Source organism: Loxodonta africana, chromosome 9 (assembly GCF_030014295.1).
Source record: "Loxodonta africana isolate mLoxAfr1 chromosome 9, mLoxAfr1.hap2, whole genome shotgun sequence".
NCBI lineage: Eukaryota > Metazoa > Chordata > Mammalia > Proboscidea > Elephantidae > Loxodonta > Loxodonta africana.
Window position 1 is genome coordinate 15,700,980 of NC_087350.1, and position 27,415 is coordinate 15,728,394.

Genomic DNA, 27,415 nt, shown 5'->3' on the forward strand with positions numbered 1-27,415 from the left:
TTTCTTCTGTCAGTTTGGCCAATGGTTTATCAATTTTGTTGATTTTTTTCAAAGAATGAGCTTTTGGTCTTGTTAATTCTTTCAGTTGTTTTTCTGTTTCATTTAGTTCTGCTCTAATTGTTATTATTTGCTTTCTTCTGGTGCCTGAGGGTTTCTTTTGTTGCTCTCTTTCTATTTGTTCAAGTTGTAGGGATAATGCTTTGATTTTGGCCATTTATTCTTTTTGTATGTGTGCATTTATTGATATAAACTGACCTCTGAGCACTGCTTTCGCTGTGTCCCAAAGGTTCTGATAGGAAGTGTTTTCATTCTCATTGGATTCTCTGAATTTCTTTATTCTTTCCTTAATGTCTTCTATAATCCAGTCTTTTTTGAGCAGGGTATTGTTTAGTTTCCAAGTGTTTGATTTCTTTTCCCTGCTTTTTCTGTTATTTGTTTCCACTTTTATGGCCTTACAGTCAGAGAAGATGCTTTGTAATATTTTAGTGTTTTGGATTTTGCTAAGGCTTGCTTTATGACCTAATATGTGTCTATTCTAGAGAATGTTCCATGTGCACTAGAAAAGAAAGTATACTTGGTTGCTGTTGGGTGGCGTGTTCTGTATGTCTGTGAGGTCAGGTTGGTTGATTGTGGCTTTTAGATCTTCTGTGTCTTTATTGAACTTCCTTCTGGATGTCCTGTCCTTCACCAAAAGTGGTGTGTTGAAGTCTCCTAAAATTATTGTGGAGCTGTTTATCTCACTTTTCAATGCTGATAGAGTTTGTTTTATGTATCTTGCAGCCCTGTCACTGGGTGCATAAATATTTAATATGGTTATATCTTCTTGGTATTAAAAAAAAAAAATTCTTGGTATATTGTCCCTTTAATCATTATATAGTGTCCTTCCTTACCCTTTATGATGGATTTAACTTTAAAGTCTTTTTTGTCAGAAATTGATATTGCCACTCCTGCTCTTTTTTGATTGTTGTTTGCTTGATATATTTTTTTCCATCCTTTGAGTTTTAGTTTGTTTGTGTCTCTAAGTCTAAGGTGTATCTCTTGTAGGCAGCATATAGACGGATTGTGTTTTTTAATTGATTCTGCCACTCTCTGTCTCTTTATTGGTGCCTTTAGTCTGTTTCCATTCAGCATAATTACGGATAGGTATGAATTTAGTGCTGTCTTTTTGATGTCTTGTTGACAGTTTCTTTTTCACACTTAATTTTATGTGCTGGGTAAATTATATATTGTCCTTTCCTCAGATTCGTTGTTGGTTTTGTTTCTGCTGAGTCTCTATTTTTTTCTCATATTTTATTTTGGTGAGTAGGGTAGTTTGCCTCTGTTGTGGTTACCTTATTATTTACCCCTATTTTTCTAAATTTAAACCTAACTCTTATTTCTTTGTATCGCCATATCTTCCTTTCCACATGGAAGAGCTATGATTACGTTTCTTAGTCCTTCTTTATTGTTTTAATGTTTTCTTCTTTTATATAATAACATCGCTATTACCCTGTTTTGAGCTTTTTTTGTTTTTTTAATCTTGCTTTTTTTTTTTTTTTAATTTCCCTGTCTGGGTTGACTTCTGATTGCTCTGCCCAGTGATTACTGATTTTCTAACCAAAGAACTCCATTTAGTATTTCTTGTAGTTTTGGTTTGGTTTTTACAAATTCCGTAAACTTCTGTTTATCTGGAAATGTCCTAATTTCACCTTCATATTTAAGAGACAGTTTTACTGAATAATTCTTGGCTGGCAGTTTTTTTCCTTCAAAACTTTGTATAAGTCTTCCCATTGCCTTCTTTTCTGTATGGTTTCTGCTGAGTAGTCCAAGCTTACTCTTATTGGCTCTCCTTTGTAGGTGACTTTTCGTTTATCCCTAGCAGCTCTTAAAATTCTCTATCTTTGGTTTTGGCAAGTTTGATTATAATATGTCTTGGTGACTCTCTTTTAACATCTGCCTTATATGGAGATCGATAAGCATCTTGGATAGGTATCTTCTCATCTTTCACGATATCAGGGAAGTTTTCTGCCAACAAATCTTCAACAATTCTGTGTGTATTTTCTGTTATCCCTCCCTCTTCTGGCTCTCCAATCACTCCTAGGTTATTTTTCTTGATAGAGTCCCGCTTGATTCTTAAGTTGCCTTCATTTTTTAAAATTCTTTTATCTGATTTTTCTTCAAAAATATTAGTGCCAAGTGATTTATCTTCAAGTTCAGAAATTCTGGCATCTACTTGCTCAATTCTGCTCCTCTGACTTTCTGTTGAGTTGTCTACTTCTGTAATTTTATTGTTAATCTTCTGAATTCCTGATTGCTGTGTGTCTATGGATTTTTCCAGCTTATCAAACTTTTCATTATGTTCCTGAGTAATCTTTTTTAGTTTCTTCAATTGCTTTATCTGTATGTTCCTTGGCTTGTTCTGCGTATTGTCTCGTTTCCTTCCTGATGTCTTGAAGGGCTGTGTATATTAATCTTTTGTCTTCTGCCTCTGGTAATTCCAGGAATGCACTTTAATCTAGAAGATCCCTGGATTCTTTGTTTTGAGAGCTTGTTAAGGTGATCATGGTCTGTTTCGTTATGTGACTTGATATTGACTGTTGTCTCCAAGCCAACTATAAGTTATTTTATTCGTTTACACTTGCTTACTATGTCATAGCTTCTTTTTATTTTGTTTTGCTATGCTCACATGGGTTGCTTGAGTGAGCTAGCTTGATTGCTTTTGCATTTGGAGCTCTGGTGTCCTGTCCCCAGCTGACTAGAGCTGTTATCAGGTATATCAGCCTAGGAGTCCATTCAGTTTTCTTGTATGAATTCAGCTCAGGTTTCCAGGTAGCTGATCATCAAGCGTGCGGTACAGGCTCTGTCCTACAGTCTTAGAGGGGCAGGGGTGATTGGTGTATATACCGGTATGTTATTGCAGCAGGGGGTCACGCTCTGAACAAGGCAGGAGGCTGAGAACTGACCCCCAAGTGTCTCTGAGGAAAGCACGTCCCTGTTCCCTAGAGTGTGCAGGTGGGTGGGTTCTGCAGACGGACCATGGGCACCCAGTGTTTTTGGTTGTAAGGACTGGGAGTTACCAGTTATCCTTCGACCCCTGTCGCGGGTGACTGGGTCATGTGAGTGGAGCTACCAGTCCTTAGGCCCCTGATGTGGGTAGGTGAGGACCCTCTTTAGTAGGTAATGCAATGTCAAATATCAAACACCCACCTCTCTGCCGCACAGCTGAAGCAGTTGGAGTCTGCCAACAAGGGCCTATTCTCCTGAAATAGGCCTACACAGGTCCATGCAGAGGGGAAAGGTACTCAAAGTCCATGGACAGTTTATGCCTGGACAGGAGCCGCTTCTGTCCTGAGCTCCCCTGGTTAGTGGAGCTGGCAGATTATCTTTTCCCCCAACTGCAAATGTTTTCCTCCTCCAAGGCTGGGAGGATGGCTCTAGGTGCTCAACAGTGCCTATCTGAGGCCCAGGGAATTGAGCTGCTGAAGCTGGCTTGGCGGTGGGAGCATGGTAAAATACACGCAAGTACTTAGCTTTTGTCGAGAGTGCCGTTCTTCTTTGGTTCCAGAGTTGTGAGTAGGCTGTGTGGCTGGCTGCTTCTCCCTGAGGAAACTGCAGCGGAACGCTAGTACTAGTCCGCTGCTGCTCCTCCCAGGAATGGTGCCTGAGGGCTCCCTGCGATTCAGGTCTGGTAACTCCTCTCTGCTTCTGAACCATCTCTTCCTCCCCCTACCCCTCTGTTCGTTTTCTAAGCTTGCCTTTGATGCTCAGGGCTCCTAGCTTGTCATAAATAATTTGTTCACTTGTTTTTTCGGGTCTTTGTTGTAAAGAGGGCTCGCCAGTAGCGTCTATTCTACCATCTTTGCTCCGCCTCGAGATAGATATCTCTTTTTATCTTTGTCTCTATTTGTTGTGACATTGTTCTCTTGATTTCCTTTAGTTTTTTGTCCCTGGTGTCTGTTCTTTAAAGTTTGTATTCCTTGTCCTATGTGGTGTCTGAAATCTCTGCTTGATTAGCTTAGTGGTCAGCTGATGACTGCACAGAGATTTCCATAAATGAACGCTTGGAACCAATAAGTTTCCCAGCCTTTGTTGAGGGGTTTTGTGTACATGTTGGGGCGGACCTTCAACACTCATTCAGGCAGTGGACAACTCTGCCTTCTCTTCCTCTTTGCACGGGGCATGAAGGTCAGCAGGAGGTGAGAACTTAGGGCCTTCTCAGGTCTTCCTGAGCATGTGCACAGCACGGGGCATGGGCAGAGAGCTATGCATGTGCCTGGTCTCCTAGGTTCTCAGAAACATGTCAGAGCTTTACAAAGCCTCTATATGCATCTCATTTCTCAGCTTTTTCTTTTAAGCTTTTTGGTTAGTCTGTTGTTTGGACCAACTGTTACCTATTTTCTTAGGTAGCCATGAAGTTAAACAATTGCCTCTAATTTTTTCAACAGATGCTCCCAGTGTAAGGCCTTTTGCACTTGATGAGCTCCTACTTAGCTCAATAAAAGACAGCCTTGCAAGTGAGGTCTTCCAGGGAAATTCCAGACAGGTAGAATAATGGAATTTTTTCTAGGAATGAGGTTTTGAAGAAGTTCTAGCTGTGTTCTGGTCCCTCAGATGAACTGCCAGGCTATTGGTTTCCACCATGATACAGGCTGTTGGTTTTTAAGGCTACTGCGGAACGGGAGAGAGGGGGATGCCACCATTCACCGAAATATTTTTTTATTATAAAAGCAGCACCTGCTCATATGATTGATAAAATATAGAATTATATAAAATGATATGTTTTATGAATATAAACAATAAGAACTACAACAAACAACTTGCCTTCTGAGAGGTAGCTCATATCGGCAGTTTATGCATCCTTCTAGACTTCCTCCTGTGCAAATAAAAGTATGCGTGGTATTTAAATGGAAATGAGGTGATGCTTCCTGTACTGTTCTGCCACTGGCTGGTCTCTACCATGGTGGCCACTGCTTGGTAGTGTATGTGGGGCTAACTGAGGCTTTAGAGTGTTCCCTGTCATCATTGTACCCTTCTCAGGTGTCTTCAGGGCAAGCAGTCGAGTAGAAACTCCCCGTTAGCAATGTACTGCCTATAAAGCAGGGCTACTAGTATCAGCCTTAAAGGAGCTGTCATTCACCAGCTGTGCATTGAGCCCCCACTGAGCTGGATGATGGGTGTGGTGGTGAGCAGGGCCTCTGGGCCTCTCCCCAGTTCTGGCCATCTAGTGGAAGTGGCCCACTGCAGAAGGACTGCATTTCTACAGCGGAGCGCTGTGCTTGGAAACGTGCAGCCTGTTCAGGGTCCCTCCCTGAGTCGGGTCCAGGAAGACCTCCCTGATGAGGTAACTCTTCTGAGGAATGCGTTGCTGAGGTTCTGAGCGGGGAGAAGCCAAATTCTCCATTTTAGAAGCACCGAGACGTTATGGGAGAGTCCCAATTAGATCTTCATCTGACAGTGTGTCATTGTGAGTGTGGAGGAGACACGTCTACAGGGACCTAGTGAGAGGAGCAGTCAGAAAATGGGCCCTGAGCCCTCTGTCCCCTCGTCTCTGAGTTTACAAGTATATTTTACTTAATTGTATTTTACATTTTGGCACGCTGGCTCAAACACCTTGAAAAGAGATTATAATGAAAGGAAATATTAGATCTAAACAAATACTGTGAAGCAAGCATAAATATTTCTTACTGTCAACATATTTTTAGTCAGCATGCTGTGGATACCACAAGAGTTTTTTGTTTTTTGTAGGCATTTGTCTTTATTAAAAAAAAAAAAAAAAAAATTTTTTTTTTAGATTCTTTAAATAAAATACTGACATGTGTGATGTAAAACTTGAACACCTGTGTCTCCAGAATTGTACCTCTGTAGAACTACTGCTAGGTTTGTTGGGTATTCTTACAAACTTTTTCTGTATATATTCTAATATGCACATGCACTCATAACTTTTTTAAAAAGCAAATGTGGGATCATACCGTATGTGATTGTGGTAGTTCCTCAGTAACCCCTGAGGATTATTCTTCAGGGATTTTCTGTTTGTATTAGGACACGTGCATGTACACATGCGCACTAGAAGTGACACACTGTGTACATTTTTCTGCCAGTTGCTTTTTCATGTAACGAATCTTGGAGCCTTTTAGCTCTGCCTCTCTCTGTTAGTGGCTGCATTAACTCGCTCACCCACTCAGCGGAGTACCTGCTGTGAGCTGGGCCTTGGGGTGGAGGAGTTGTGGTTTACTTAATTGTGTGCCTGGTGACAACTGTCTGCATTGGTCCCAAGTTTTTATTGTCATAAGTGAATTTGTAGTAAGCATCCTTGAACCTGTAGTTTGAGAAGGGCTTGCTGCTTTCTTGCCCCACCCACATGCCAGGCTGGGATGCCATGCTGAATCTCAGAGAAAGGGGCGGAGGCTTTCTTTGGGTGGGAGTCCATATACTCCCCTGCCCCCTAGCACGTGTGTGTACCTGAAAGCTTGATGGGATCCTTTGGGACTCTTGTGTCCTGGGACTACTACCTTGATATTTGTGTGACCAGTCATGCTGTCTTGTCATGTCTTGTCTCATGCTTCTTGTTGTTTTTTCACAGGTAGCAACTGGAAAGTGGAAGCAGATAAGTAAATACTGCCCCCTTGATCTCTACTCAGGGTAAGAAAATGTTTCTTGTCTGACTCCTTGCACAAGGCTCTGTAGTGTTGGGGGTGATACCATGTGAAGGCCCCACTCTGGTGTTCCCACTGGTGCCTCAGATACACCAGGCTCTGCCTTTGTGCTCACACACTTGAGGCCATTGCTGACTTACTGGTTTTTCCCTTGTAATCCAGATCATGGCTAGATTTGTCTTCCATTAACGCCAAAAGGAAACCCAGGGGCCGTAGTGGTTGAGAGCTATGGCTGCTAACCAAAACATCAGCAATTAGAATCTACCAGGCACTCCTTGGAAAACCCTATGAGACAGCTCCCCTCTGCCCTGTAGGGTCGGTATGAGTCAGAATTGACTCGACAGCAACAGGTTTGGTTTGGTGTTTGGAATGCCAAAAACCAGTTGGCCCTAAGCCCTTACTGTCCCCCCGTTCTGGAACATCAAAATGCAGTTGTTTAAGCCTTTGGTCTCTCACGCCTCTGGAGATACGAAAAAGCCTGCAATAATCTTAGCTCCTGCTGCAAGTGGCTCCTTCTCACTGGGCAGCGGTGTCTCTTCAGGCTCATGCTCAGCAGCCGGTGTCCAGTGGCCCAGCAAAGTCCCAGAGACCCTTGGGCAGGCCTCCCTCACGTCCTTAGTGCACTTCCTCTAACACATGTCAGAAATGTTCAAAGGGCGATTTCAGCTGCTTTTGCTTTATATTAATACTACTTTCCCTTTTTAGAAATAAACAAAGAATGCACTTTGCCTTGAAAAGTTTGTTACAGGAGGCACAGAACAACTTAAAGATATTCAAGGTAAGAGTTGCTTCTATTTTATGGCAGTTTCTTGGGGCTGGGTGACCAGTGGGTACCTTTGACCTGTCCAGGCCCCTGCGTCCTCAAGCCTGACCAGGGGTCTGTGGCCTCGGGGATGAGCAGGTGGACAGGGCTGTCTCAGGGACAGCCATAGGCGTTTGCATCCTCCCTGTGGCACCCCAGTGCCCTGCCAGCCCTGCTCGTTATAGGTAGTACAGGGCTTTGTACTCGTACCCGGAACGTCTTTGTTCCCAGAGCCCTTTCCCCAGGCTCCACTCCGTTAGTACACACTTCCAGGTGCATACAGACCTTTTGGTCCCTCGGGCCTGTGCCCTGGCTTACAGGCCTGGTGCCCTGGCCCGAGGCTTTCGGTGAAACCCCATGGTCCTGGGGCCTCCAAAGAGCATGGTCCTGTCCTACCTGGACAAGGGGTAGCTTGACCCCATCCCACCAGGCCCACGCTGCGTCCGGCTTACTTCTATCTTCCCGACCATTGTAGTTGAAATGGGCAGCATGAGGGGGCCTCAGAGAAGGGGTGGGGCAAGGTTGAGGAGGGGAAGACGACGGAGGCAGAGCATCCAGGGTGGGAACTGGGCATCCACACAGAGAGGGGGTAAGAGGTGAGGAAGTGAGGGGGGAAGGAGGTGAGGGGCTGAGGGATGAAGGCGTGAGGAGATGAGGGGATGAGTGTTGAAGGGGTGAGGAGGTGAGGGAATGAGGGGTGAGGAGGTGAGGGGATGAGGGATAAAGGGATGAGGAGGTGAGGGGATGAGGGATGAAGGGGTGAGGCAAGAGGATGATTGTTGAAGGGGTGAGGAGGTGAGGGAATGAGGGATGAAGGGGTGAGGAAGTGAGGGGAGGGGATGAGGGATGAAGGGGTGAGGAGGTGATGAGGGATGAAGGGGTGAGGAGGTGATGAGGGATGAAGGGGTGAGGAGGTGAGGGGATGAGTGTTGAAGGGGCGAGGAGGTGAGGGGATGAGTGTTGGAGGGGTGAAGAGGTGAGGGATGAGTGTTGAAGGGGTGAGGAGGTGAGGGAATAAGGGGTGAGGTGAGGGAATGAGGGGTGAGGAGGTGAGGGAATGAGGGGTGAGGAGGTGAGAGGAAGAAGGGGTGAAGAGGTGAGGGGATGAGGGGGTATGAGGTGGAGAGGAGCAGGTGTGGTGAGAGGGGTGCAGGCTGCAGGGTTCTGGAGGAGACTGTGGCTCTGCCTCGGCATAAGGGCATCCACTTTGGGGGCTGTATCAAGTTGGGGCATGTTCCTGCAGCTTGTCATCTCCTCACCTGCTCTGCACTGATTCCATACCACACCCACTGCTCCTGACATGAAGCATAAGTGACCATTTGTGAAGGGCCCAGGCTTCCTCCAGGAGCGGAAGCGCTCACAGACACGCAGGTCCTGGAGTGTGAATGGTGGAGGGCGGTTGTCTACTCCTGTCACTGTTGTGGCCCCAGAGCCACTGAAAAAACAGGGTAGTCACGTGGGTGCCTCCTATTAAAGCCGGTTTGCTCTTGGCATGGTCATTTATATTTATAGAGCAGGCTTTGTTCTTTTCCATTTGAAGGGGTCTCTGATCTGGAGTTCTGCTCAGAGGTGAATGGTGGCGGTGGGGAGAAGGCCCCTGACCGCCTTCACCCTCTCCTTGCTCAGAAACCCCGGGTTCTGGTCCTGGCTCTTGCCATGGAGGGATGGCCATTCTCACAGGGCCCCTGAGAGCCCAGCAGCTAGCCAACCACAAAGTTCCAAGGTGGACAAGCTTTTCTGTGAAGGGTCAGAGCCCGCGTGGCATGACCCTCTCTGCTTGTTTGTTTTTAAATCCTGTAGGAATGTGAATGCCACGTGCTGTGGCTGCACCGAGAGCCTGGCTCGAGTGGTGCCTCACCACTTCATCCAGTGAAGGGAGACGTTTTAAAATAAAAGATCAAGTTTTAATCTTAGTCCTTTAAAGGACTTAGGGATTTTATAACTAAATTCTGAAGATAAATTCCCTTCCACCTGGAATTGCTGTCTGGGTCTGGCTGTGCCCTCATGCTTCCTTGACACTGGTCGTGCTTCCCAGCTATGATTGGGCTCCCGGGGCCCTTGGGGCAGCCTGCACCCTCACCTGGGCCAGAGATGAGAACCCTGCTGCTTCTGCCAAGTCAGCTCTGAAAATACCCAGAGGACTAGGTCACCTTTATCACAAGAGAGAGATCAAGAGGAGAAATGACATGGGTCATTGTCCTGGTGGAACATACAGCTCACCCCTGCGACCCCCGAAACGGAGCACAGCAGAAACACCTGGAGCCTCACCGACACGTGGGGCTTCCGGGCGAGGGACAGCCACTGAGTGGCTGAGCGGTCTCCTGCTGCATGTCGTTGAAACCTTGTACGTCTGCCCTCTGCTGACCACGCAGCGGTGCTGCCTACCTGAATGCTAGCCTTGGGACTGGGGCTGTGGTCGCCATTGTCACGGGGCTGCCGCTCTGCTCAGTGTGGAGAGCGCTGCTGGGGTTCCCTTACGCACAGGTGACGTCCTTTAGCCCTGATGTCAGCCTTGCACTATCCCTGCCTGCCAAGTTCTGACCCCTCAGCCACCCGAGGAGTCGTTCAGCACACTCTGCGCCCTCCATGGGGCTCTGGCTCAGCTGAAGCACAGAGCCAGTGACAGACAGAAGGCTGGGTTCACCTTTGAGGTGCACTTTGTTGTGGGCTGTCCCTGTGCCGGGCTGCCACAGTGCCCACCCCCATGAGCCAGCTCTGCCCCTGTGGCCTTGGTGTCACCTCGCTGCTGTCAGAGGTGCTCTCACTCGGAAGCATCTGCTCTTCCTCTGTCTGCTGTCAAACCCTCCTTCTGCTTTTCTCCCTGGTCTGCCCACTCTGCCAAGTGCAGACAGTGCTCGTCTCAGCTGTGTGCCCCTCATCCTTGACATCCACTTCTGTGAGCTCCAGCTGTCCCCGACGTGGGGGCTCCCAAGGTGGGCTCTGCTGCCGAATCCCAGGATGTGGTCAGGGAGAGCACCCAGTCCACATGTCCTGTTGGGCTGAATCAACCCACACTATCTACTGCCCCATTACATGTTATCCCAAGCCTAGCAGCTTAAAACAACAGCATTTATTATCTCACAGTTTTTATAGCCAGGCTCAGGAGCTGCTTGTAGCCCAGGGTCTCTCATGAGGCTGCTGTCATCTGAGGTCCTGAGCCATGATGCTGCTCGGTGTGGCATCTGTGACCCAAGGAACAACTTGGCCAAGACGTAGTCCCAGGGTCTTTGATAACCTTGTGACACGCCGTTCCTTCTGCTGTGTGCTGTTGGTCATGTAGACAAGCCTGGTGCCATGTGGAGAGGATGACAGGTGTGACAGGTGTCCTCACCCACTGTGAATTCTGGGTGCAGGACCACTGGAGCACCATGTGGCTGAGGAGGTGTGGGGGGAACCTTGGCCCAGCCTGATGGCAGGAGAGGCAGTGGAGCCCTTCGTGTGTGTTGGAGGGGCTGGCTTGGGCACAAGTCTTTGTGGCGTTGAGTCTGGAGTCTGCAGAAGCCTCCAGGTGTCAGGGAGAAGAGCGCCTGAGATACATCTGCTTGCTCAGGATAAGAACTGCTCTCCCTTGTCACTCATGCTATTAAATGGCCAGCTTGGCTGCTCTGTGAGACTGTTTGTGGCTTGTGTGCTGTGAGGGTCTGCTGGCCGTTTCAGAATGCAGGAGGTGTGTTGCAGGCCGGGGCACTGAGCTTCACTTCTTGCAGACTTCTCCTGCTGTACATCCTACCAGGACTTGTCTCTTGGCCAGTGACCCTGTGACACTGTGCCCATGGACGGTTCTCCCCCTAGAGGCCAGCTGTGGGGGAAGCTACGTACAGGGCCTACTGAGAATGCCAGGTGCTGTGGGTCACCCCTGTGGCACTGGTATGAAGGTGTCTGTCTCGGTGCCTGCTGGGGCTGACATTTCCCTGTCTCTTTTCCCCCACCTGAAGAACGGTGAATTAATCTATGGCGGCAAGGAAGCACGGGACTCGGTGGCTGACTGGAGTGAGCTTGCGTACCACCTGAAGCCTTTCTTCTTCCCTTCCAATGGCCTGGCCAGCGGGCCACACTGCACGAGGGCTGTCATCCGGGAGCTGGTACACGTCCTCACACGGGTGCTACTGACTAGCACTGACAAGAGCCGGCTGGGCACCTGGAGAGCTGTGCCCAACACACAGGGTCCTCGAGCCTGTGAAGCCAGCCCCTTCAGCAGGCAGCTGCGCTGTCAAGGTAGGCCCCATTCCCGGTAGGTGGTATTGGGGTGGGGCCATGGGAGCAGAGTTGCACACACGGCCTGGGATGGGGGCGCTGACCTGAAGCCCTGGTAAGTCCCCATGGGCGCTGCCCCTGGTCTGACAGGTTTTCTTTAGAGCAGCCTTGTTGCTTCTCGTACCCACATTGGGAGGCTTCCCCTTCCTGTCCTTGATCTGGGTTTATAAGTTGCAGGACACCTTCGGGATATGTATTATCCCACGTATCTGTGCATCGTCTTTGTGATTTAGAGTATTTCCAACTGTATTGCATCCTCATCGCAACCCTGAGGATAGTTTTTCATTAACACCGTTTTTCAAATGAAGGAAATTGTCCCACAGCTAGAAAGTTTCTAAAGGCTGGGGTCTGAGCTGGCAGTGAGCCTCCCCTGGGCAGTGGTCTTCAGTGATGATATGGGGGCCTCAGACCTGTACCCGAAGGGCCTGTGTATGACTCATAGACAGGAGCAGGCCATGCCAGGAGCTCAGGCCGCTGGGACTCTGCCCTTTCAGGTGGCCAGAGGGCGGGTGCTGTGCGTGGTGCTTCTCCCAATGGAGCAGTTGTCACTCGGTGGTACGGGTTCTGGGTGCAGTGTGATGTCAGGAATGATACCTAGTTCAGTAGCTGGATGGGTCGGTGGGCTGGTTTTAGTTTTTCCTTTTAATAATTGTTGGTTCTTTGTTCTTTTTGTCATCTGCCAATAGACACCACAACTTTATTAACATTTGGAATGTGAGAGCCATAGTCATTAACTTACTTTTTTGAGCCAACTAGGAAGACTCTGGTTGTTTAGTTTTTGTGTTAAAGATGCCTGTGGTCTGAGAACATGGTGTGAGGCGGAAGAAGCAGCCGGCTCCTGGGACTCAACAGTGACCAGCCTGCCCCCTATGGCCACGCCTGCCCGTGGCATTCCTTGGGGAGGTGGCATCTGGCCTTCTAGGGTGCCCCCCGCAGATGTGTGGCTTGCCCCTTGTCTGTGCCCCTACCCATGCTGATTTTTCTTAACACAAATTAATTTTTTTTCCCTTGTTACAAAAGTGATGCATGATCATATCCAAAAAATTTGATAAGATGGTATCCATAATCTGGAAACCCTGGTTGCTCCGGAGGTCTTGGGGAGGGACTTCTTTCCATGGGCATGCACCACACACGCACACTCAGGAAGCCCTAGGCTCCCACCACCCAGGTGAGTGAGCACTGTGCCCCCTGGTGGACGGCACCTTGGCTGTGCAGGAACACTGGACGAGCATGCCCACAGGGCAGGCAGTGTGTGAAACAGCAAGGTCACTGTGTGGTATTTTGTAACTGACCTTTTCCACTTAATTAGCATAGATCTGTATCTCTATTGTAAATGTCTTTTTTTTCAACTCGTGTTGATCATGAAGTACTCCACTGTGTGGCTGTCCTGCGGTTTTCACACTTCCCCTGTTGCTGGACTCGGCTCTTGCTCCCCTTTTGCTCTGGCACTTGAGTGGCTGAGCATACCCTGCAGTGGAGGGCTCAGGGGTCCTGGAGCAGGGCCTGTCCAGCCAGGACTGTCTGAGAGCACAGTAGCTCGGACGGCTGTGGTGGTTTCCCTTGCACACTTACCCACTGTTGTCTGCAGTTGTGTGTTTCTTCACAGGAGATGGTTAGCTCCCTCAAAGCTTTATACAGTGCCTTGTACGTATTAGGAACGTAAGACCTGCTTGTTGAGTCACGTTAGTTTCCATATTTGTCGGTACAAGAACAGGGCCTCAGTACAGGATTAACGTTGGGGGCCCTGACTTCCACCACAGTGTTACTGGGCTGTGACTCGTGCCTGCGCCAGCCCGGCACCCAGCGCCACCTCCCAGCATGGCTTTGTGCTCTGGACTCAGCAGGTATGCTGTACGGACGTTGTCCTGTGGCAGTGGTATTTGCAGATTTGGGGGTGTCATTGTAGAATTCTGTGTGTTGGTCTCTGTAGTCTGAGGATCATCTCCTTCTAAACGTAAATCATAAGTGACTTTGGGGCTAGTGTGGTGAAATGTCAAGGATGGCCTGAGCAGGACAGGCCCACTGGGGGTGGATTGGGCTTCTGGCCTTTCATTTTACACAGCCCCGTCTGTCCGTCCACACTTAGGCGGGCACCTCCCCGAAGCACTCGGGGTGCTCAGATGACCCCTGTGGTGGTGCTGGAAGGATGGCTGTGCTCTCCTGTCACTGTGAGGCTGGCTCCCTTGCCTATCTGGGGCATCCAATGCTGAGCCTGTGGACAAGTTGGGGCCTGAGCCCTTAGAGCTCATCTTCAGCCTGTTCTCTTTGATAATAAATCTGCTCTCGTTTTCCCCTGATGTTCTTGGTAGGAAAAAACCCCCCGGAGCACTCAGGGTTACCGAAGGGCTGTCTTCTGTACAAAACCCTCCAGGTGCAGATGTTGGACATGCTGGACATCGACGGCCTCTACCCTCTGTACAGCCGGGTGGAGCGGTACCTGCAGGACTTCCCTGAGCAGAGGTAAGTCATGGTCCGGGGTGCCTTGCGCGACCCAAGCTGCTCTGAGGGTGGGGCTGCAGGGGGGAAACTGACAGCATGTCCCAGGACACCTCCCTCTGATGAGTATACGCCCTTCCCCTTAGGCACCCTGCTCCTTAGGTCTGGGCCTGGGCATTGTGAAGGAGGACCAGGGGTCGCCACCACGTTAGTTGTTATTTATCCATTTCTAGAAAACAAAGCACATTCTGTGAACTTGACATTTCCAAAATTGGGCTGGTCTGTCCCTCCCTTGGTATCTCCACCTGCCTGTAGAGGGCAGTGTTGCTCCACAAACGAGAATTGCTTCCTTGGCTGAGGGCTCTGAGGTTGAACTCTAAGTTGGTGGGTCTCTAGGGAGAGCGGAGCCCCTCATGAGCTGAGCCTCTGGTCCCTGGGCCTGTCTTGAATTGGGGGTCACTGAGGGGTGGCAGGTGCTAGGGTTCAGTCTCCTGGCCTGGACATCTCTCCTAGACCCCTGCCTGCGCTAGTGGACACCTCTAACCCCAGGTGCCCTTAGTCATAAACAGGAGAAAGCTCAACTTCTAGGCCCCCCAAAGTTCTGGTTTTGCTAGTTCTATTTAAAACTTTGATGCTTTACCAGAACAAATTTTACTTCTAGGAAGAGATGGATACATCCTTGTTGTTGTGTGCTGTCGAATTGATTCAGACTCATAGCGACCCTATATGACAGAGAACTTCCCCATAGTGTTTCCTAGGCTGTAATCTTTACCGAACCAGACTGCCACATTTTTCTCTCACAGAGCAGCTGATGTGTTTGAACTACTGACCTTTCGGTTAGCAGCCAAGTGCTTAACCACTGCACCACCAGGGCTCTTTGAATACGTTAGATGTTCTTTAAAACTAAATGTGTGAGTTTTAAATTAAACTTGTTAACAGTTTAGGAAACAATTTTCAGGCATCTTTGTTATCTTTTTTTTTTTTTTGGTGCTTTTCCTCTTCAGAAAAACATTACAAATAGATGGGCCTTACAATGAATCGTTTTATCAGAAGTTGCTTGATCTTTCTACTGAAGATGACGGGACGCTGGCTTATGCGTTAACAAAGGTAGGGCTGGTGCCACTCCTGGACCAGACTGGGCGCCTTAAACTCCTAACACAAACCTTGGGGTTTTGCTCCCTAGAAATGGTTCTCATTGCCTACTCCTAACTGTTAAAGCAGAAAAATTGGGGACACACAAAGAGAGTGACTAAGTCTGAAAAAGCTATATACTGTATTCTCCCAACCACATGACATCTGGAAAAGGCAAAACTGTAGAGACAGTGAAAAGATGGGCGGTTGCCAGGGGTTCAGGGTGAGAGGAGGGGGGCTGGGTTGTGGAGCACAGAGCATTTTTAGGGCAGTGAAGCTATTCTGTATGATGCCGGTGGACATGTGCATACATCAGACCCATAGAGTGTACAACATGAAGCGTCAACCCTAAAGTCAACTATGGACTTGAGTTAGGATCATCTGTCAGTATTGGCTAATCAGTTGTAACGATGGCACCACATGAGTGCATCCCACCAACTGCTGTCGAGTCGATTCCGACTCATAGTGACCCTACAGGACAGAGTAGAACTGCCCCATAGAGTTTGCAAGGAACGTCTGGCAGATTTGAACTGCCGACCTCTTGGTTAGCAGCCCTAGCACTTAACTGCTGACTACACTACCAGGGTTTCCACACCAGTGCATAGACACCAGCAATAGGGGAACTGTGTGCAGAAGGGAGGGAGGGGCCAAATGAGAGCCGTCTACTTTCTGCACAGTTTTTTTATAAACCTAAAATTGCTCTAAAAAAAGTGTCTCTTAAAAAAAAAAGAGTAGCTGAAGTTTCCCCTAAATGATATGGGCAAGTTTTCCTAGGTCCAGGTGATAATACACCACCTTGACTTTTAAATAGAATTTCACTGAGTGAGCACCCCGTGGCCATCCGGGTGTGAAGCAGAGCTCCAGTGCCCAGCCCCTGTTGTCATGGGGCCAGGCCCTCGGGCCTGCTGATTCCCCACGTCCTTTTAAGCAGCCTCAGAATGGGAGTCGGCATCAACTGTCCCTTTCCTGACAGCCTTACTCAGGGTGGCCTGGAGCCCCCAGCCTGTGCTTCCTGCCCTACTCCTGGCTGAGTGGGAGTGGCTTCCTGCCCCCAGGACTTTGGAGAATTTCTTAGGAAGCGCTGTTCTTTCTGGCTCTGTGGAGGAATTTCATGGGCACTGTGAACTTGGGTAGGAAAAAAAATTACACCTGTGCCTTTAGAAAACCCAGCAGGAATTTAGCACTTCTTCTGTTCCGAATGTAGGCAACGGTAGGGTCAGTAGTACTGGAACCTTCCTGCAGTAGCAGTCCACCCTCTCACGCCACACCGTGTGGCTGCACACCTCTCGCGGCATCATTCTGTTCATTGTCGTGTGCTGCTGACAATAAATTTGTTTTTTAAAAAATATTTTGGTATTTGACATAGTAATTTGACATTGTATCTTATGTATTTAAAATGTTATTCACAGGGGTGTCCCTAAGGCTTTACTAGATTGCCAGAGGCTTCACCAGACACTAAAACAGCTAAGAATCCCTGTGCTAGAAGGAGCTAGGTAAATAAAAAAAGGCAGTAGCAAAACAAAGAGAAACTCCTTCTCCCCGTATGTGTGCTGCGCTGCCCAGCAGCCCCTGAGTGCCCCTGTCTTGGGCCTGACAATGGGTCTGTAACCTGTCTGCTTTCTCTGGCCAAAGGCCTAGCTTCTCCCTTTTCTGCAGCTGTCAGTTTTTTGAGAATGTGGATTGAGGATGTCTTGTAGACTCTACAGATGAGCCTTCCAACCTTAGGGGAGTTAGCTGAGGTGCCCAGGACTGAGCTGTTCTTAAGTTGGTGGAAGACCCACAAGCTCCCAGGAGTCCTCAGGATCAGAATAAGGCAACAGGATCCATCAAGTGTTGTTTACAACTTGGGTGCATTGATTTAGGAATAAATACCTGTGTCACTCCCCACCCCCCTCCCACCCCAGAGGAACATCTCTTCATGTGCATATTGGCGGTTTGTATATCTTCTTGGGAGAAATGTCTATTCAGGTCCTTTGCCTGCTTTTTAATTGGGCTGCTTGTCTTTTTATTATTGAGTTGTAAGTGTTCTTTATATATTCTAAATACAGATCCTTATCAGGTATAGGAATCCCTGGTGGCATAGTGGTTAAGTTCTACGGCAGCTAACCAAGAGGTTGGCAGTTCGAATCCGCCAGGTGTTGCTTGGAAACTATGGGGCAGCTCTACTCTGTCCTGTAGGGTAGTTATGAGTTGGAATTGACTCCACGGCAGAGGATTTGGTTTGGTTTTTTGGTTTTATCGGATATATGATTTGCAAAACTTCTCACGTTCTGTGGGTTGTGTTTTAACTTTTTGATGGTGTTCTTTGAAATATAAAAATTTTTGATTTTGATCAAGTTTAATTTATTTTTTTATTCATTGCTTATTCTTTTGGTGTCTTATCTAAAGAATTAATTGTCAAATCCAAGTCATGAAGATTTACATCTGTTTTCTTCTAAGGGTTTTATATAGCTTTTGGACTAGCATTTAGGTCTTTGATTCACTTTGAGTCAATTTTTATATATGATGTGAGGTAGGGGTCTAACTTCAACCTTTTGAATGTGGATATCCACTTGTCCCAGCCCCCTTTGTTGAAAAGACTTGTTGGTAACTGCACTACAGATAGTCCCTGACTTACAACAGGGTCTGTTCTGACAACTCCGTCGTAAGTCGACTTGTGACATAAGGCGAAAACCTTTTTTTTTTTTTTAGTTTTCGTTATTACTGCCTTTTATTATGAGCACCTTTATAAATATGGCAGTGTTTTGGGTGGTAAATCGTAAAATTGAACATCTGTGAGTGAACATCCGAGAATGATAACATCAGCAAATTTCGTACTATAACATTGTACAGTACATATTATTAACAGTAAGGGTGGTTGTTTGTGTGGTTCATCATAACTCAAATACATTGTAAGTTGGGAACTACCTGTACTCAAGTGGCAAGATGGTCAAACCCTACTTTATCATTAACTGCTTGGCAAGGATTGCCATGATTCCAGTTCCCATCTGGAAGTGGACCTAGGCTTCACCTTCCTACGTCTCCATTCCTCATCCCCAGCCACTTCTTTTGTGTCAGTCTCTCTCTCACCCTAACCATCTAGAGTTAGGTCAAAACATCCCTGGCCACTCGGGGCCATGTCATTGAGTGCCAGCTATAGGCTCAGAAGTCTGCACAACTCCTTGCACTTTAGACCTGCCAGTCCCTCTCTTTCTGTCTAGCCCCCTGGAACCAGGTCACAAGCTAGAAAGACTCTATCCTTCTTTATCATCTGCCTGTGCAGCCTTTTTCTATCACCCAGCCACCCAGAGCTGGGTCTTCACAAATCAACTGTGTTTTGCCAGCCCCTGCTGGCTCACTACCCCCATGGGTTTGTTAATTCTCTATAATGGCTCACAAAATTCATGAGAACTGTCATCAGTACTTAACATTTACCCATTTATTATAACCAGAAGGGATGCAAATGAAGAGACACATCAGGCAAGGTCTGGGAGAGTTCCTGGCACAAGGCCTCTGTTGTTTCCAGGGATGTACCACCCTCACCCATTCATGGGTGTTCTCACCAAATCCAGCAAGCCCTGAAAGACAGCTCTAAGGTCCAGGGTCCCTTAGTCGTTGAGACCTCAATGAATGTGCATGACGGGGCCCTAATGCATAGTTTATAAATTATCCAACCAGTGAATATGCATCCCCTCCCCTGTCCGTGCCCTCCTCCCTTCCTGAGGTTAGTTCACCAGGTGCGGGGCCTGTGTAGCCCCTACTTGCCTGGCTATTTTGGAAAACAAACCTGTTGCTGTGGAGTTGATTCTGACTCATAATGACCCTATAGGACAGAGCTGAACTGCCCTATAGGGTTTCCAAGGAGCCGCTGGTGGATTCGAACTGCTGACCTTTTAGTTAGCAGCCTGAGCTCTTAACCACTGCAAAAGGCACCTTAATTGTTCGGGCTACTCCAAGAGCTATTTTCAGAAGTCAGAGATAAAGGCCAAACCAAGTTCTCTGTCCCACACTTTTCTTTCCCCGTTGGCACCCTTGTAGAAAATCAGTTGGCCATAGATGTATGGGTTTATTTTCCAGTTCTATTCCACTGGTTTATATACCTCTACTTATGCCAGTATTGCACAGTCCTAATAACTGTAGATTTTTAGTAAGTTTTCAAATCAGGAAATGTGAGTTTTCCAACTTGCTCTTCTTAAAGGCTTTGACTGTTCTTGATCCCTTGCGATTCCATATAGATTTTAGAATCAACTCGGCTATTTCTTCAAAGAAACTAGCTAGGATTCTGATAGAGATTACACTGAATCTGTAGATCAATTTGGGAAGTATTACCATCTTTGCAATATTACGTCATACAATAAATGAACATGGAATGTTTTTCCATTTATTTAGGTCTTTAATTTGTTCCAACAATGTTTTATAATATTCAGAGTATAAGCTTTACACTTTCAGTAAATTTACTTCTGAATATTTTATTCTTTTTGATGCTATATTTTTTTATAGGTGAAATTGTTTTCTTAATTTCATTTTTGGAATGTTCATTGTAAGTGTATAGAAATACAATTAATTTTTGTGTATTGTGTATCTTCAGTCTTGCTAAACTCGTTTACTAGTTTTAATAGTGTTTAGGATTCTCTCTATATAAGATCATGTTATCTGCAAATAGCTAGGTGACCTGAAATCACTGTAGCTCCTACTTGGGGTCCTTGGTGTGAGGCAGGAATGTGAGGTTTAGACCCTGTACCCTGAGGCTTATTCCTAAAAGCGGTGCTAATATTGGTATTTACCTGCAGGGCAGCTCTGCCTTCCCAGTTGCTCCCTGATTAAAATTAGCTTTGGCTGTTTTAGGGGTAGGTGATGAGAAGAGTTTATCCTTGTATCCATGAGCATTTCTGTAAGATAGATTCTTAGAAATAAAATTGATTTGTCTATTTTTGATGGATTCTTTTGGTTAATAGCTGTGCTGTTGTTGTTAGGTGTGGTTGAGTTGGTTCCGACTCATAGCGACCCTTAGCACAACAGAACAAAACACTGCCCGGTCCTGTGCCACCCTTACAGTCGTTGTGTTTGAGCTCATCTTTGCAGCCACTGTGTCAGTCCATCTCGTTGAGGGTCTTCCTTTTTTCCACTGACCCTGTACTTTGCCAAGTAATAGTTGTACCATATATATACATTTAAAATTTTTATTGTGCTTTAAGTGAAAGTTTACAAATCAAGTCAGTCTCTCATATGAAACCTTATATACACCTTGCTATGTACTCCTGGCTGCTCTCCCCCTAATGAGACGGCACACTCCTTCTCTCCACCCTGTGTTTCCGTGTCCATTCAGCCGGCTTCTGTCCCCCTCAGCCTTCACATCTCCCCTCCAGACAGGAGCTGCCCACATAGTCTCGTGTCTGCTTGATCCAGGAAGCTCACTCCTCACCAGTATCATTTTCTTATGGTCCAGTTGTACCGTATATTTTTTCCATTCTTTTATTTTCAACTTTTTTGTGTCTTTGTACTTAAACTGTGGCATATACTTGGGTTTTGTGTTTTAGCCATTCTGACATTTTGTCTCTGTTTTATTGGACTTACACTTAGGTTTAAATCTTTTAATTTTTCTCACCTGTTTTAGGGTTCTTTTTTCTCCCCTCTTACAATCTTTTGGGTTGATTATTTTTTATCTTTTAATTTCCCTACTCTGTTAGCTTGGAAGATACAGTCTTATACTTTTCTGTGAAGTGGTTATCTTAGCTTTACAGCAAGCAATTGACTTGTTAAAAGTCTAATATTATGTAGTATTTTTACCCCGTTCTTGGACAACGCAGGGCTCTTAGAATGTATTTACTACTGCTTCTGACTTACATGGCTATTGTTGCTGTATATTCTATTACTTTAAACTTTATTATTTTATACATTATTGATTTAGATTTACCAAGGTATTTATCCCTTGCATTGTTCTTCATTCCACTCTGGATCTCTGAGCCTGTATCTGGAATCATTTTTTTTTGTCTGAAGAACACCCTTTAATATTTCCTGTGGTTAGTTCTGCTGGTGACAAATTCTTAGTTTTTCCTTAGTGATATGTACAAGTAATTTTTTTGTAGTCATATTTTTCCTGCTTAGAATTTGAAGGCTTTCTTGAATCTGTGGCTTGATGTCTTTCTCCAGTTCTGGAAAATTCTTAGCCTTTTTCACATTTTGTTTTTGCCCGGTCCCTTTTTCTCCTGGGACTCCAATTACATGTATGTTAGACACATTATCTTTTATATCTCATACACTTCCCTTGAAATTTTCCAGCTGTTTTACTTTGCATGTTTTATTCTGGATATTTTCTAATCTGTTGTTAAAATTATCAGTTGAATTCTTAATTTTGATTTTTGTATTTTTTAGTTCTAGGATTTCAAAATGGTTCGTTTTTATGGTTTCCAGTTCTCCTCTGAAGTTCTCAATTTTTGTCTTTCCTTCATTGAGCAGAGTAGCATGTGTGTCTGGTACCTCCAATATCTGGAGCCCATGTGAGACTGTTTCTGTTATCTTTTTTAATTTTCATTTATGTTCTCTTGTTTTCCTGTGCCTGGATATTTTTGACTGTATGCCAGAAATTGTATTTGAGCCATTATTTTAGAAGTAGAGAATTTTAGATTTGTTTCTGTCAGGGGCCTGGGAAGCACTAGCAAGCTGGGGTCATCTTAATCCAATTTTGGCAATTGTTTTCTTTGAAGTGAAGCTGAAGTTCCTAACGGGCCTGTTGACATCTGGTTCACCTTTAATCTTAAGGTGCAGCATTTTGGGTGCTTACTCAAAGAGGGGGCTCAATAGGGTAATTGTCCTTGGAGCCCTGGAGGTCAGGTAAAAGTGCCTTTTAGCTGACCCTTCCGAATTGGCACCCCAGTCCCCTGGGAAAAACAACTGCAAATACCTTTATGCTCTCCCTGCTCCAGCAGTTCTTCTCAGTCTTGTTAGCTCTGCCTTCAAGCAGATGTTTTCGGTATTTGTCTAGTTTTTCTAGACCTCAGTGTTTGGGTTGGCCCCAGTTACCTAGTCTATCATACTAGAAGTTAAAGAGTCTAGCCCATTCATTTTATATTTGATGTGTATGTGTATGTATGTATATATATTTTTAATTTTTTTGCTCATTTAATTAGTGAATAATGGAGCCTTGGTGGCACAGTGGTTAAGAGCTTATCTGCTAACTAAAATGTTGGCAGTTTGAACCCACCCAGTGGCTCTGAGGGAGATAGAGCTGGCAATCTGTTCCCATAAAGATTACAGCCTAGAAAATTATATGGGGCACTTCTGCTCTGTCACAAGGGTTCACTATGAGTTGAAATTGACTCAATGGCACCTAACAACAGCAACAATTGGCAAAAAATATTTCATTGTTGTAATTTGTATTTCCTTGGTTGTTAGTGAGATTGAGCATCTTCTCACATATTTTTGATTATATTTTTTGGTCAGTTTATTTGGTCCGTGTCTTTTTGGGTAGTTGTCATGGATTGAATTGTGTCCCCCAAAAATATGTGTCAACTTGGCTAGGCCACGATTCCCAGTATTGTGTGCTTGTTCACCACTTTGTCATCCGATGCGATTTTCCTGTGTGTTGTAAATCCTACCTCTATAATGTTGGTGAGCTGGGATTAGAGGCAGTTATGTTAACGAGGCAGGACTCAATCTACAAGATTAGGTTGTGTCTTAAGTAAGTCTCTTTCGAGACATAAAAGAGAAGTGAGTAGAGAGACATGGGGACCTCATACCACCAGCAACAAGAGCCAAGAGAATAGCGCGTCCTTTGGACCCGGGGTCCCTGTGCTCCTCAACTGGGTAAGATTGATAACAAGGATCTTCCCCCAAAGGCCCCAGAGAGAGGACTTTCCCTGGAGCTGGCACCCCGAATTTGGACTTGTAGCCTCCTAGACTGAGAGAATAAATTTGTTAAAGCCATCCACTTGAGGTATTTCTGTTATAGCACCACTAGATAACTAAGATAGTAGTTTTTCTTTATGTCGATTTTTAACACTCTATAGATTCTTGATGCTGATCCTGTTATGTGTTACAGATATTTTTTCCTAGTCTTTTGCCTTTGAATTATGACTGTATCATGTCCAAGCGTTTTAGTTTTTAGGTATACAGATCTGTTAGTCTTTGATGGCTTCTGGGTTTTGTGTCTTGCTTACAGAAGGCCACCCTATGTTAAGGACATAATATAATAAGTATTCTCCTATACTTTGGTTTTTGATTTTAAAAACCAATCCTTTTGAACTGGATTTATTTGTGTATTATGTGAAATAACTGATTTCTGACATTACTGAATAGAGCGTAAGCACAGGACTTGCTGATTCCTTCCTATTATAAAAGGCTATTCCAGGCCCAGAAAAAAGGACAGGTAGAACCAGTCAGCGGCCTGAGCAAAGCCCACTCTTTGGGTTTTCCCCACTTCTTCCTATAATGTCCTGAGCTTTTGAAGGTACAGTTTGGATATGTTTCCTAAGGACAGATCCTCCTGGTTATATGAAACTGAGGAGAATGAGTAAAAGGGAGATGAGAGGCTACGACTTGTCCTCAGTTCAAATGTGGAGGCCAGTAGTTAACGTTTAAAGCCTAATGCGTTTATAGTTGACTAGTTTATTTTTGAAAAAGTGAACGTTATTCAACCTAAACAAAATTCAAATGATACATGAACGTCCAGAGAAAAAAGGGGGGCTGGGCGGCCGTCTCGGCAGAGCCGCATGTGTCTGCATCTGCACATGCAGGCTCACGTGAGCAGGGGCCTCGGGGCTTGCAGCTTGGCGTATGGGGCATGGCTTTGGAGCAGACTGCTGGTGTGTGGGTCCCCGCCCTGCCGTCTCTCTTTATCTCCTTGTCTGTAAAGTGCTTGGTGCCTGAGGAGTGAGTGAGTTAACATGCGCACAGTGTGGGGAATGGTGGCATTTTTACAATATGCCACACGTGGGTGTGACCTCGTGTACTGAGGAGGCTCCTTCTGATGGACACTGAGGTGGTCTGTGACATCTCGTTGGTTGGGCAGTGCCTGACTGAGCCTCCTTCTGGAAGGTGTGGAGTGACACTCGTTCAGTGCTGTTGGTGTGGCCAGCTGGCGGACTGGCATGGCGTTGCAGCATCTGAGAAGCCCTGGTTTTCTTCCAAAGGCAGACGGTAGCTCCTTGCTGTGTGAGCTTGGAAATCCACATGCCTTTTCTGGGGCTGTGCTGGTTGGTGCTCTGGGGCCAGGGCACATGTGCAAGGTCTTCTTGCCCCAGGACCTTCCTTGCTTGATGTTGACTGCACTCGTAACTACCCCATCCCAGGTTCTGTAGCTAAACCAGGTCTCGGCCTTGACAGGTGTGAAGGCCGGAGACGACGTTTTGTGGGGTCCCACATTGGTGGTGGTGGGGTGTGCGGCCTGCTGCTGACATCTCCCTTCTCTGCAGGTGCAGCAGTACCGTGTGGCCATGACTGCCAAGGACTGCTCCATCATGATCACCCTCTCCCCTTGTCTGCAGGATGAAAGGTAAGGATGGCAGCAGGGTCTCGCTGCTCAGGAGGGGCACCCTGTGAGCACATGGTCTTGGGGCACTGGCCAGCTTGGGTCTAACAGATGTTCTCAGTTAACTTGTAATACAGTCCCAAAGCCACTGATGGAGGATAACTAAAAAAAAACTAAAAGGGATCGTTAAATTGAAAATTTACCATCATTGTCTAAGGAAATAGCCCAAGGGTTTAGAAGCTGTTTGGATACTGTGGTGCAAACGCCTTTCTCTCAAGAAAGCCCCAAGTCCTCCATCCAGGCTCGATGATGTCTGCAAAGCCGTGGGGCCCCCTGAGCCTTGCTTCACGGTTTTCTTCCGGGTTAGCATGACTTTTCGATATTGATATCATCTCAGTCACTCTGAGGCTTTTAAGACAATACGTCTTCCTGCTTCCTCTTCTGCAGAATGGACGGTGTCTGTAGAAGCTCCCCCTTTTAGCCTGAACATCGTCCTTGCTGTCCAGCACCCCCTTTTAGCCTGAACATTGTCATTGCTTTCTAGCACCCCCTAACACCCTGAACTTCGTCATTGCTGTCCAGCACCCCCTTTTAGCCTCAACATCGTCATTGCTGTCCGGCTCCCCCTTTTAGCCTGAACATCGTCCTTGCTGTCCAGCACCCCCTTTTAGCCTGAACGTCGTCATTGCTGTCCAGCTCCCCCTTTTAGCCTGAACATCGTCCTTGCTGTCCAGCACCCCCTTTTAGCCTGAACTTCGTCATTGCTGTCCAGCACCCCCTTTTAGCCTGAACTTCGTCATTGCTGTCCAGCTCCCCACTCCGCCCCTGTTTTGGAATTAAGGATGAACCTGATCATCTCCTCAGGGAAATTAAATGGCATCTTTGTATTATCTTGTTTAAATTATTTTCTGACCTTCAACCAGCCAGCCAACCAGTTGCCACTGAGTCGATCGGTGGTGACCCAGTGTGTCTGAGGAGAACCGTGCTACAGCTGGGTTTTCAGTGGCTGATTTCTCAGAAGTAAATCGCCAGTCCTTTCTTTGGAGGCACGTTTGGGCAGACTCAAACCTCCAACCTTTTGGTTAGCAACAGCCAGGCACAGTAACCATTTGTACCACCTAGGAACCCAGAGGTGCTAGATTCCACACAAAGTATTTATTAAATGCTTTGTGTTTTTCCCAGTGACTCATCTTGCATGTTTTCCTGGGTCAAGATGACCTTTGTTGCTGGCTGCCGGCCATTCGTTTTCCTAATGCTTTTGAACTCAGCAGTTTCCGGGAGGCTCTGTTCCCTGGCAGGCCCAAAATGGTCCACTTTCTGACAGGAGATACTGTGAGACTGATAGGGCAGAACTAACTTATAAAAAAGTTGTTCATTCTCATTGAAAGCTCCTGTCATATCCTCTAAAGATCTAAAGCAGAATTGAGTTAGTGTTGTTAGGTGAGACGTTTCCACCACCCTTCCTGAATCAGAAGCAGATAGAAAGGGAGCTCAGATGAGGTTGCAAAAAGGTCAGGCAGAGGCTAGGAGGTGGGATCTAAAAGAGCCCAGGAAGAGGGCGTGACACTGCTCCAGGTACCTGCAGTCCTGGCACCCTCCGTGCAGGTCTCGAGTCCTCACTGCACCTGCCCCCCCCCCCAGCCCCTGAGTGTGAAGGGGATGAGACCCAAGAGTGTACCCAGCCCTGGGTGTGGACTTCCAGGCCGTATGCTGGCAGTTCCTTGATGAGCAGTTTTTATTTGAAAAATTTGAAAACAGGCTAAATGTCCAAAAAGAAGGAAGTGGTTAAATTGTGATGTGCTATTTGCTTATTTATATATAATTTTGTATCATGTTTTTGCCACTTAACACATTATCATGAGAACTGTCCCAAGTCATCAGAGGTGAGATAGGCAGGAAAGGGCCCGAGCTGCTGTCAGCAGGGCCCTGCAGCACACAAAGAAGGGACCAGGGAGGTATTTCCAGGCTGTGGATGCTGGCTTAAGTTAGTTTTAATCTTGAAATGTTAAAAAATGTTTTAAAACTTGAGCAGAGAAGCTTTGAGTTAGAAAACTTTTGCCAGTCGGACATGCACATTGGGTTTGGGGAAAGTTAAGACTAGAGAGACTTTGGATCCCATGACCAAGTTGAGGATGGTGCTAAAGAAGACGAGAACAGGGAGGAACCTGCCCTGAGGAAGCCCCTCTGCTGCATGGTGGTGGCTGTGGGCTCAGGTCCCCATGTACAGGCAGGCTGCAGGGAGGGGCAGCGGTGACTCAGGTCACCTCAGAGACCACATCATACAAAGCCTGACCTGGGGCTGGTGTTGAAGGAGACAGAGAGAGATAGAAGGAATGGCCTCCTGCCTAGAGATAGGTGGTGTGATGTAGCAGGAGGTGGAGAGGACAGAAGTCCTACCTCGCAGACCCTCCCCTGCCACCCACAGAGAAGAGGATGTAGCCCGGAGGTGTGAGATGGACTGCCAGGGTGAGTGCAGTCAGCCGGGGGCTCCCGTGCTTCCGGTGGCCCTTCTCCAGGCAAACCTCCTTCCCCGGGGACTGCATGCAGACCAAGGGTCCTGTGGCACTTGGGTACCATTTTGAGGCACCACTGAAAGCAGGATGCCCAGGAAAGGGCTGGAAGATTAGGGCCCCTGGGTCCTTTGAGGAAGGCTTTCTGGGTGCTGCCTTCATCCAGTGGAGCAGCCTGGGACAGCCTGGGCTGGGCATTCAGATC

General features: G+C 46.7%; 1 protein-coding gene across 8 annotated transcripts in view; it reads left to right on the forward strand.

Annotated features, from left to right (window-relative positions):
• Positions 1–27,415, forward strand: part of IPPK (inositol-pentakisphosphate 2-kinase) — a 78,566-nt gene that overhangs the window by 46,249 nt on the left and 4,902 nt on the right. For all 8 annotated transcript variants that reach the window (XM_023540225.2, XM_010600644.3, XM_003421089.4 and 5 more), the window contains 6 exons: positions 6,560–6,618; positions 7,338–7,410; positions 11,370–11,649; positions 13,998–14,148; positions 15,129–15,231; positions 24,645–24,724. In XM_023540225.2, coding sequence (XP_023395993.1) covers positions 6,560–6,618; positions 7,338–7,410; positions 11,370–11,649; positions 13,998–14,148; positions 15,129–15,231; positions 24,645–24,724 — 746 coding nt within the window. The remainder of the gene's footprint in view (positions 1–6,559; positions 6,619–7,337; positions 7,411–11,369; positions 11,650–13,997; positions 14,149–15,128; positions 15,232–24,644; positions 24,725–27,415) is intronic.